Below are 12,881 nucleotides of genomic sequence, written 5' to 3'. Positions count from 1 at the left end.
ATCACGATAAAAAAAAAAAAAAAACTTAAATCTATGTGAAAATCACTTGTTTGGATTAAAATAAGAGAAACATATGAAGATGAGTGATTTTTTGATCGAAATTGACTCAAAAACACCCCCTCAAAAAATACTGTTGAAGAAAAAAATTATGGTCGACTTATTGGAATGAAAGAACATATAAAGAGATAGTTGTATGGTGTATAATATTATTACCTACAAAACTAGTTACATAACAACCGACAACATTGTTATTGTTATGAAACATATTTCAAAAGGTCAAGAAACTAAACGCCACTATTTATAAACTAAATGCCACACAATTGCGCAAACAAAAATAATGATAAAATTTACATTCAATTGTCAACTGCTCGTTTCGAAAATAGGATTGACTATGTATTTGATCAATAACACGTAGTTTCATAAAACCATATGATTTTCCCAATCGAAATAAAGACAAATTTTTATGAAAAGGTTTGGCTCGGTGTTCTATTCGATAAGCGTAAGAAAAGAACTAACCCAGTGTTCTTAAAAAAAAGATAAATTGGAACTAAGGCAAGACGACATAGACAAACCCTTCTTTTAATGTGTGAGCGATCTTACCAATTCTGAATATACGTCATCTATTTTTTCATTTTCAGTCGAAGAGTTGTTATACTTTTCTAGCTTCACACGAATTTTAACGCCAGCCATCGCCATTGTATATGTGCGTTTTAGTTAACGTCTATTGCTTCATATAAATACTAAAACGAACTCGCTAATTGTGATTTGCCAAGGTCTAAATTTTGTAACTTGCCATTTTTTAAATAATTATTTTGGTTAGAAAAAGCAAGAAAATAAATATTTAATCGATCAACTGCTTCATCGTTCACTTTTTGTAAGTTTTTTTTTTCTTCATTTTTCACACGTATTAATTTTTTTTAATGACAACAATAATAAATATTACTATGGAAAAATTTGTTTAAGGGTATAATTTGAATAATAAAAAAGTCATCCCATAATTATAAATTTGTCTACTACTCCCTCTATCTGTTTTTTTCATTGCGCTAAAGTATATAAATTACAAAGCGTAGTTTTTATAAAATTTTGATTTTGATTTTTAATAAAATTATAGGTATAAATATTTTACACTTTCATATTATAATAAATTATACTTATTTTTTCAATCACACCAACAGTATAACAAATATATAATATAAATTCTTATCTTTTTGAATGACACAACAATTTAGCATTTTAGGAAAATTTGTTTAAAAAGGGTATAATTTGAAGCGAAAAAGACAGTCCAATTTTTTTTTTTAAAGAAGACGACTCAAAATCATGTATTCCCTTCTTTTTTTTTAGGGAATGTATTCCCTTCATATATAGTATAGATATAATATATATTATAATTATAAATTATAAACAAAATAAGGTAAGGAGAGGTAATTTTTGAGTGGCACCCTAATATTGATTAAATTCCCTTTGGTTTCCTCTTTGTTTATTCAAATAAATAAATAATAGTGATTAAAATATACAAAACAATTATAGAAAATTTTATATGAAATAAATAAATAATAGTGATTAAAATATACAAAACAATTATAGAAAATTTTATATGGAAATTTAGTTTAGGAAATTATTTATTGTCACAAAATCTTAAAATTTATTTTAAGAAATTTTCATATGGAAATCTGTTGTCACAAAATCTTAAAATTTATTGTCACATAACTTTCTTTGCATATAAGTTCAAATGAATCTAATTATTTTAGATTTAATTATTTAGATAAAATACAATAATTTAAAAAAAATTACTTAGCACACAAAATTATTTTAAGAAATTTTCATATGAAAAATTGTTGTCACAAAATCTTAAAATTTATTGTCACATAAACCTTCCTTTGCATATTAGTTCAAATGAATCTAATAATTTTAGATTTAATTATTTAGATAAAATAGAATATTTTAAACAATAATTGAGAGATAATTTTTAACAATATCAGCTACTCGTATATTAATTAATTTGTCTTGTAATTTGACAAAAACTACAATACTAATGTATGACAATATTTGACAAATCATCGAGGACGAAAACGAATTATAAAGAAAAATCATTAACAACAAAAAAGACAACTCTTCTATTTTATTTTTTTGACAAAACTTTTCTAATGTTAATAATAATATGTTACTTTGATTTTATGTTAATAATAATATGTTACTTTGATTTTATCTAAATTTCATCCGTCTTCCTTCTTGAGATACAAAATAGTTTAATTAAATAGGAGTAACATACACTTTGTATTAACTATTTGATATATTGCTTAGTTCAACTAACATTGTCGATATTATTATGTTGAACATGATTACATGGGTTCAAACTATTTATGTGTGTGTTTGTTTGTATGAGTTTCAGACTGCATTTATCACTTCATCCAAATATCAACATGGAAATATCAACATGGAAACCGAATTTTGATAACGGTTCGGTTTGGATTGATTTTCAGTCAAAAAAATGTTACAGAGACATCTATAAAAAGAAATAGAAAAGGTTTGCAAAGTTTCATACCATTTCGAAGACACCTCGATTTATTTTTATTTTTCAACCAAAACATGTAAAACTTTAATTTTGTTTCGAGTGAGCATATGCTTACGTATCAAATTTCATTCCCTAATTTTTTAAGTATGGTTAGAATATTATAAGAATCATCAATATGAAATTTTGAGGTTTTTAAACAAGTAAGAATTATATACGAACCGTTTAGAAATTCATAATTATGGGGAAGGAAAATTCATTCGTCCTTCGTCGAAAAAATATTTTTTTCTGTGTAAAGTCATATTTCAATGTCTTATACATATATGAAAAAAAAAAAGTAAAAGTTCAACCTCTAGGTCACTTTTTTGCACTTCGCGTATATTACAAGGTAATAGAATATGAAGAATCTCAAATTACAAAGTTATAATATATGTTTTTTATTTACAGGGTCATTTTTCAGACATCGTGTGTATCACAGGGTCAATTAAAACAATCAACCCTACAAATAAAACTTTTTTTTATAGATTAAACTAAGAAAAAATAATAGGTGGAATAGAAATATATCATTGAGATAAACTTTTGCACAAAAATATATTCATATAAAAAAATTAGGGAAATTAGGGCACTAGTTAAGAAGATTAATATAGAAATTATGCATTGGAAATTGGTGAAAAGTAGAATATTTAACTTTATGAAAGTCAAAAAGTTGTTGTTTTTAATGAAAAATTTCTATTTTTGACATCCTTAACCATTGCCCTTAGGGCATTGGTTAGCAAAACCCAAAAAATTATTAGTATTTAAATTTAGACAGAAAAAATATTATTATCAAATACTTTATGCGAGGAATGAATTCATGGTTGATTAACATTTCAATGAACCGTGCATCAACATTTCAGTTTGACGTAGCAAAAGTTTCACAAACATGCTTGCATTTCACATGTATCATTAGTTCTACCTTTATGGTCATTGCAAGTAAAAATATTCAATTTGAAAGATTGAATTTGAAGGGCGCTGTCTAGGGTGGGAGACCTTGATAGGTCTCCTACCGTGAGAGACCTTTTTAGAGCCGTTGGATTGAATGAGCACACAATAAATGAAGTACACTTGATTATTTCTCATTTGTTTATCTTCCTCTCGTATTTCTCTTCCGTATGCTCCCTCTGTAATCTCATCCTTCCACCATTTGCTTCTTCCTCACAATATCAACACTTCTAAGTGCAAAATTTCCCAGGCATGTAAACCCAATAATAACTCCAAATCTCTTATATAAATCCAATAAATTCAAACATTCAAATTAACACTTTTAAGTGCAAATTAATGGGATAAACCCAATAAATTCAGACATTGATAATCAATGAAGAAAACTGGTAAAGTTATGACATTTAAGCTTCAACTCATCATCATCAATGTTCAAACTTTTATACTCCCTCCGTCCCTATATCTAACCACCCATTTGACTTTATTTTTGTCTCTAAATCTAAACCCCTTTTCAAATTACTAGATGCATTTATTATTATTTTCCTAAACATACCCCTAATTAATACTACTAACTTGTTTTGAAATTTAAAAAGTCAAATTTAATACATTTAATACATATACAAACAAAGGACAATATGGTAATATTAACACACAAAACAGACATAATAATTACACTGTCAACTTTTCTTAATAAATGTGAAAAAAGTAAAAGGAGGTTACGTTAAGAGACGAAGGGAGTATTCATTAATTAAAGAGGGGAGAGCAAATTTGCAAGACCAACACACCTTCAACCAAGAACACAGTCCATAAAAATCACAAAAAGTTTCAAATCTTTTCAACATCAATGGTGTTGTGTGTATGTCCCAAAACCATGACCCAATTAAAAAAAAAAACGCAGTCCCTTCAATAGTTCACACATTCAAAGAAGTATGGAAATAGATAATAGAAAAAAGAAGTTCCATGTCAATGGTTGCTGCGAATCTGGGAAAGTGAAAATGAAAGTAAAAATGTAAAAGTATTGGGTGTTGGCACTATAAGATAAGATCTATAATGAAGAAAATGAAAAATCAAAACCGTAATTGCTGCATATTTGTGTTGAGTAATTGAAAGTGATGATGTTGCAAATTTGCATTATTACACGATAAAGAAGAGAATGAAATTAAGAAATTTGGTATTGCCGGTGTATGTTAAGAACTCTGGAACTTCAATATCCAACCATTAAACATTATTTTTCTTGGTCTCTCACGGTGGGAGATCTATCAAGCTCTCCCACCCTAGACTGAGCCGAATTTTTGAAACTTGATTGTCATAAAACATGATCATTCATTTTTTGTAGGAAGTCTTGAAAGTAATGTTTGAGAAACGCTTTTAATAGGATTTGTTTGAATACAAAGTTTTAAGTTGAGTAGAGTTTGATAAGTGCTAAATTTAATTATCTATTTTGTAAGATAATTTCATAAATATTTATTGACTTAAATCAACAGAAGACTTATGCATTTTTCCCAATTTTCCTACATATTTGATTTTTGTCAATTTAATCATAAGAATGCAAATTTGCATATCGTCCCTTGCTTTTAGAGGTTAATGAAGAGGAATGAAATGAAATTGAAAGTTATTAAGTTAGAAGCATAAGTGATCACCCGTACCAAATAAAGCTCAATGAGCCAAATCAAGTTAGAGTTTTCAATACCCTAACAAAATAGCCAAACGAGCAATTTTGTTCAATAAGCGATTTCAAAACAAAGAAGTTGGCATAACTGAGCGAACTATGACCGTAAAAAAGACGATTTACACAGTTAGCAATTGTTTTATTGTGAAAAAAGTTGATTCACTAAGGGAACAAAGGTTTTTCTAAGAGAATTCACACTTACTCAACTGTTATAAAAGGTCACGTGTTGGCATTTTTATGACACCTTGAATTTTAGAGTCTTAGAAATGGTGGTTGGGTCTAACACAACTCCATAAAACCAGTTTGTGAGGTGAAGATTGTCTCCACTTATAAAAACATTGTCGGGCCATCTCATATCCGATGTGAGACTCTTAACACACTCTCTCACGACTAGCACTACTCAGCTTGGTTCGTGGACATAAACAATGGGTGGCTCGATAGCGGAAACCTGATAGTAGGTGGCCCAATGGATCTTGAAGAGACTTTGATACCATCTTAGAAATGGTGGTTCGGCCTAATACAACCCCACAAAACCAGCTTGTGAGGTGAGGATTGTCCCCACTTATAAACACATTGTCAGGCCATCTCCTATCTGATGTGTAACTCTTAACATAGTTTCTTAGAACCAGAGAGGGAGAATGACCAAAAGAGGAAGAGCAAGATTGAAGGCTAATAAAGGAGGAAACTTGGTGGTTTCTCCAACACGGTGGTAAGTATTCTAGTTATTATCTAACAAATAAAAATATTGTATCCACATATACTATGCTTAGTTAATTCATGTTCATGATTGACAAGTTTTCTGAACATGTTGTTTATAAAAGTGATTGAGTGGTTTGAATCAAAGTAAAACTGAATCAATATAGATATAGTTGTGCTGAGATTGAATTTCAATAACTATTCCTCATATGTTTTCTCTTAATCAATTGTATACTTTTTATGACTGAAATATAACTCCACCCTTTTCAACGTACGTTTCCGGCTAAGGTTAATGACATGAGATAACATAGAAACAACTGACTTCCGATGCACGACGATAAGATAGCCGATTGTTTCTATGACATACGACTGAAAAGTTGTACATGAATATAGAACTTCTCGCGATCTCTCGAGCGATAACACCTATACATAATCTAAACCATTTTCCTTAGATAGCCAGCCTTACTAGGGTCTGACTAAATCAAAAGATCAATTGTAGAACACTACATCGTCGACAAAGAATTAAGAATAAATTTAGACTAAAATTATATTGAGAACATAAATAATGTACAACCAACTAAATTAATAGTACTACATGGATTCTTAGCTGTTTACATCCAATCCCGACAAAAAAAGAGTTTAGTTATCCATAATATGTATCACTAACAAACAAGAGTTGATGAATGTTGGAGAAGCATCAACAAACTTGTCTCCAAGCTTCCCTAACCCTTTAATAGCTTCTGCTACTCTCTGCCCTTGCTATCTCTGTAGACATAGTGTCTTGGTTTTACAAGTTGATTACATTACAAATGGCCTACACCTCTATAAGAGGGATCATGTAGTATAGTTATCACTACAAGAATTCATCTCCTTCATTTTCGCGGGTAAATGAAAGACATTAATTGTAACAAAAGAAGATAAATGCATCTCCTCTTTCTCTCTCGGCTACCCGAACTCCCCATCCCCATTGTCAACTTCAAAAGCTTCTCTCCTACCTTGATCCCACCATGTACACTTTTTCATTACCTCTCATATATGTTTCTTAAAAAAAAAGCAATATCGTTATGTATTTTCAAAAGCAAATGGACTTTTGATTAACTACACATTTCCTAGACTTATACATGTTTAAAACTGTACACTACTACAAACTAGAAAGGTCTCACAGATTTCCCATAACAACAACCTCAATTAAACAACTCATTGAGTAAATCTCAAATTTGCCTCTTGATATTGTAGGGGTTGAGTATTTACCCCCTTACATTTTGTGAATTGGAAAGGAAAAAAAAAACTGATTTTGAATGATGTTGAACAATTGAGTCTTTCTATTAACTTGCGTTGTTAGGAGGTGTGACATGGATATTATCTGCTTATGTGACAAGACCACCTATCAGCCTACTTATGTTTTGGTTGCTTAACCAATGCCTGAAGGCACTGCTTAACATTCTCCCTTTTTTTAAATATCTTCCGATTTAAGTTGTTCTTTGAACATATTGCATATTGACGTTCTTCAAGATACTAGAAATTTGTGTCCAAAATTGTTTTAGGTGTAACCAAGCTCATATTTTTCTCCTAAAAAGCTTTGGAGAGGATATGCGTTTCCTTTTAAATCGCCATATTCATTTAGCCTTCGATATGCGTTTATGTATGTAAAAGTACATAGCAGAGAATGAAAAACTTCTCTAACTATTAGGATGCGAAAATTGATGATCTTATAATCCTGGAAGAAAAAGTACAATTCACAAAGCCACCATGTGTTTTTATTGTATGACATGAGTGTATGGCGCTTGTTTTGATTTTTCAGAACACTGAAGCACGATAATGAGGTATATGAATTACCTTATTTTCATAGATGACTTGTAGCTTATTTGCAATAACTATCATCAAAAGATACAATGGTACTACCGGTTTATAGCTTCTGAAAAGTCATATACTTCATGATAAATTGTAAAACCCTTTTCCAGTGATGGGAATATGATAAATTGACTGAGTCTATATATCATTTTCTACTGCTAAACCGGCTTATCTATTGAAATATCATTTAAACCATGGGGAAAGATAAGAAGAAAGGATAAAAAAAAATCAGTGTGAAAAGTTTATTGTGAGATCTGGTGAAACCCTGAAGTTAAACGCTGGAAATGGAATTTAAACTTGTTCTGCCATAACCTTAAATTGATTCTTGAAGTTACTTAAGGAAAAAACTTGTTCTGGTTTTGATCTCCTAAAATAATTCAGAAGCAATGTAACATTGGCAATAGTACATTAGTTCCAACTAATAAAGAAAGATATTGAACATGTACTGATTCGGTACTATAACTTGACAGAAATAAAGATATGAATCACGGCAGACAAAAGTCTACACTCAACACTACTAAGACAGATAGCACAACTTGTCCTTTGGGGGGTCTTCATCCTTGAAGCGTCAGGTTTTTCAAAGTGCATCTGAGATTAGAAAGTTCAATTTCTCATGCTTTAGAATCCACAAAATCTCATCTCATATAGATTAAAGGAAATAGCATAATAGGTTCACTATAACTCAAATCCTTCATAAAAAGCAAAGACAATAAGGAGAGAATGAGAAAATAATTAATGAGTCAGGAGCATGTCCATTCTTACCTGCAGCAGGAAGCACCAGAGAATTTGAAGCCTGAAAACAACAGTGAACGTTAGACCAAGGCACTCAATGTGTTCCACCTAACAATGAAACAGCCACTAATAACTTGTCCTGTTATTATTTAAAAAAAAAAAAAAAAAAAAAACTCATCCTATTATGTAAAGTGTAAGTATTTTACTCACTTCATCTTCATCAGATTCATCGTCGTAGTAGCTGGAGCTGAAACAGTGAAAACAAATAACAGTGAGCAGCTCAACATACTTTCAGAATGAAGATCTCAAACCCCTCTATAATCACACACACATCTTCCAAATTCCCCCATATGTCTCCAGCAACGAAAAGCAAAGGAGAAGAAAGTTGATTGAGGTATAACAAATCATTCCCAAGTCAAATCAAAAGAAAAGTTTAAATTTAAACACTGTTCATATTCCTGTGAAACTTATTCCAAAGAACCTGCAACTTAATCCAGCAACCAAATCTGAAGGAACTAATTTAGGCTCATATCATGAAAATATCATAGAATAAAAACCTACTTCACATACTAAAAATATTATAATTATGATAAAGAACATCAGCCACATACTTTTAATTTGAAGGTAATACAAAGAAAATAATCCGAAAGACTCTAGTTTTAAAAAAATAAAAAAGCAAGATTTTACTGAAAACGAGCTTTAAGAAATTATGTTGATAAAAAACATAAATTAAGGATTTCTGAATTAGCTTTCATGTCAATCAAGTCAGCATTAAAGTTTTGCTTATGATCTCAAGCAAGTGGCCCGATATAGACTAGGTACATTTGAAGAATAAATAATTTTGAAGTACTAATACTAACCAAATATATGAACTCGGATAGCTAAAACAACTAAGACAATTCCTCAAGTTCACCTTGCATTACCTTTTCATGAATTTATCAGTTATTTCAATCAAACCTCCCACTTTCCACATAGGAACTAGGACCCACATTTAAGCGTCTATCTCTCTGCCGACTAAGTGTTCCAACATCTAAGCATTGGCTGAAGCCACGCTTAAACATACCGCTGAAACCAAAAAGTTTCCTCTCCATTATGTCCATACTTCACACAATCCTAAAGACCTAACCAATCATTTAATTACATATATTTAGGCTTCACTGAGCATTCAATCATACCTAAGTATGGTTTAAATATGTCGGGATGTTATAGCGTGCGAGCGCAGGGAGTGTGTGTGTGTGTGTGGGGGGGGGGGTGGGGGGGATGAACAGGTTCCCAAAATTCTAAGTAAGGCAAAACCACCAAGGTGTAGTTGGAAAGACAAGTTCTAGATTCTTTTTGGGGCCAAAAATCGTGTTATGCTTCGGTATGTCAAGTGTAAAAGTAAGAACAACCACTCTAAGTATATTATGGAATGAAGTTAAATTAGTAAACTGAATCACTTCAACAAAAAAAAAGAGAGAAGAAAAGAAAGAATATTTACAAAAAATCGATGACACAATCCGGGCCTCCTACATCATCCAATTGGTTCCAGATATCATCCACCTTCTCATTATCAGCTAATAAATGTCTTGAACAGTGTATTTTGATCTCCCCTAAATATGGGGAATTTTTCAAGATAAACTTAACGAATTGGATTTCATATTCATTCCCATAAAAATTTAAAAAGCATAATCGATTGAGAGAAGATTTGAAACAACAGGGCACCGAGTTCAATATCAAATCTTCACCATCCAAGTAGTTAAGTACCTAATCAAGAATCACTAAACAAGTCAATTGACTGAAATAATATTATTGTTAGCCTTGAAACTGCAATTACAAGCACTGGTGAAGAAAATAAAACGTACCACTCCAGGAATCTCAAGAACTTCCACTTTAGGAGCCTTTCGGAGAATGTCCATCAGTACTTCATTAGTGGTCTCCGGAATCCCAGCAAACACTTCAAGATGTGTCAAATTGTTAAATGTGGGAAGGAGATGGAGAGTATCCTTTGTGTAGTAAAGACACTAGTAATGGAAACAAAACTACGTTAGGTACTGTAATACAGAAAATATGCAACGATTATAAGAAACAAATAACTAAAGTCAACATTCTCATTAGGTATTATAAAAAAACATGAAGATGATAAGCAAATAGGCAAACATACCTCAAGAGTGTTATTATATAGTGTGAGAGACTTAACACTACTAAGTCCACTCAATAGCTCAAATACACAGTGAGCAGCATATGATTCACTACTTGGATGGTCATACTCAAGATCAATAGATGCATCAACTACGGAGGTCAAGTTAACTGGGATAAATTCTATTGTTTGAATGCATCTGCAACTTAACGATAAAAGATTCACAGCATCAATCGTGAGTGTCATATCATGATCATAACCAACGCAAAAGAGTTCAAAATCGATGGTCAACTTGGTTAATGTGGAAATTGCAACAGTGATCTGCTCTATATTCTCCCAATAACAATTGTACAAGGTCAACTCTTGTAAAACAGGGCACCCAGAGAAAAGTTGTTGAACTGACATCTCATCTGCAAAGGTAACTTCAGAAACGACTAATTTCTTCAGGCTAGGAAAACGAATACCACTAGGAATATGTAGAGTGAACTTGAGTCCTAAACACAGTTTGGTCAATGACTCGAAAGATGAGAAACTATGTGGTAACACAAACTCATCATTTCGATCACCTAGTGAAAGTTCAAGATCTTGTACTTTGTGCTTCACAACAGAATCTATTAAGGAACTAACTTTGTTTACATCAACAACACTTTCAAATGTTTGAACACAAAGCTTTTCTACTCGATTAGATTTGTGCATTAATCTTACAACTAGATCTAAGAGGCAATTTGCCGTGTTGTTTTGATTTTGGTTTTCCGAGTCATATCGACCAGTTTGAAAATCAAAGGCAGATAAGTAGGTCCACAAGTGCCTCCACTTGTTTGCTAATACAGAAGTTCTTACAGCATCTTTGGTAGGGAGTAAGGAAAGAATATGAAAAAGAATTCCCTCAGGTAAATCGCTAATCTTGTTGCCCACATTATGTCTTTGGATCTTATGCACATCGGTTGTTGAGATTGTACCGACCATGATCTTCTACGCCCGCCTTCCTGTTCAAAACAATGAATGAATAACAATAAAAATGTAAAGCATGAGTGATATGCAATTTAGTAGCCAACATTGATTCAATAATAATAATAATAATAATAATAATAATAATAATAATAATAATAATAATAATAATAATAATAATAATAATAATAATAATAAAATGAGTCCACTGTAGATGCTTTCATGAATTGGCTACAAATTTACATAGCAAAGCAATAAACTGATACGGATTGAACCTAACTCTACTCAAAACATGGCTCAAAGGGGAGGGTTGTCAAATCCTATATAATCTAACAAAAAAAAGCACATTGATTATGAATTTTTGAAGGAAAAAGAAGGGATTACCTGAGCAATAAAGCAAGAAGCTAAAGAGAGTGAGTGAGCATACTGTAACTGTACTGCTTCATCGTTAAACCTAATTTTTCATCAATTACCTTCAACTCTCAGTCTCTCACCAAACTGACAAAGTGTTGTGTTGTCAACTTGTGAGATTGTCTCTTACCATTTTTTTTACGGAGTTTAACTTATACTCCATTACTTTTAAATTATGTGTTAAGTCAAAATTAGTTTGTTTCAAATTATATATGTCATTTACGATATCAATAAATATTTAAGGCTTATTTTTTTATCATGTCCCTTACAATTTATTTCTTCCCTTTTAAAATGAATGTCGTTTTAAAAAATGCATTAATTAAAAAAAAAGATGTTATTTTATCAAATTATTCTAATCAACTATTTGTTTGTTTTTTATTAAAGAAAAAATAATACTTTAAAAGTAGTGTATATAGTATTAATTGAAGGGTACAATTGAAAAGAAAAAATTATTATTGCATTGGAAACTGAAAGTGAATTCATTTTGAAACAATTATTTTTTTGCTAAAACGACACTCATTTCAAAACGGAGAGAGTATTACTTTATATTTTTCAATAATTTTAATTCATGTTTTCCATATCATAATAAATGATATTTTTGTAAAACAACTTACAATTATTTTATTTCTACACAACATTAACTACATTTCTCAATCCATGTGAAATTGCTAAAGTGCTACTCCCTCCGTTTCAAAATACATGTCCAATTTTTGCAATGTGCACTATTCATTTGACTTACTTTGACCATATTTTTTAACTAATCTATAAAGACAAATATTAACATGTAAGATGTTGTTTGATTTGTCTCGACAAATATTTTCAAAATATTAAATTTTTATAATTTTTTACTTTAGATAATTAAAGATATTAACAGTCAAAATTGTGCATTGGCATGTGTGAAGTGGTTGACTTGGACATGTAGTTTAAAACGGAGGGAGTATATAATTTGGATACAAGATCAAAGGGAC

The 12,881-nt window shown here is 30.9% G+C and overlaps 1 protein-coding gene across 4 annotated transcripts; it reads right to left on the bottom strand.

The window, feature by feature from the left end:
• Positions 1-7,988: 7,988 nt before the first annotated feature.
• On the bottom strand, positions 7,989-12,041 carry LOC146931379 (F-box/LRR-repeat protein At4g14103-like). Of its 4 annotated transcripts, none has more exons than XR_015006684.1 (8): positions 11,887-12,041; positions 10,579-11,540; positions 10,280-10,438; positions 9,916-10,181; positions 9,359-9,500; positions 8,646-8,682; positions 8,466-8,543; positions 7,989-8,291 (listed from the first exon to the last, which is right to left on the bottom strand). XR_015006684.1 is itself a non-coding variant. In XM_085702879.1 (7 exons), the coding sequence occupies exons 2-7, from the start codon at positions 11,518-11,520 to the stop codon at positions 8,160-8,162; spliced, it is 1,614 nt and encodes a 537-aa protein (XP_085559005.1). In that variant the 5' UTR covers positions 11,521-11,540; positions 11,887-12,041; the 3' UTR covers positions 7,989-8,159. The 4 variants fall into 4 exon arrangements, 2 of the variants coding, with proteins under 2 accessions (XP_085559005.1, XP_085559007.1); XR_015006683.1 differs by having other exon boundaries at positions 8,466-8,496; XM_085702879.1 differs by lacking the exon at positions 9,359-9,500.
• Between the last annotated feature and the right edge of the window lie 840 nt (positions 12,042-12,881).

Source organism: Medicago sativa, chromosome 4 (assembly GCF_051527215.1).
Source record: "Medicago sativa cultivar Bolivia chromosome 4, Bolivia_mono, whole genome shotgun sequence".
In the NCBI taxonomy this organism is placed as follows: Eukaryota; Viridiplantae; Streptophyta; class Magnoliopsida; order Fabales; family Fabaceae; genus Medicago; species Medicago sativa.
Note: the sequence above shows the minus strand (reverse complement) of the source record. Positions and strands in the feature narration are given on the sequence as shown.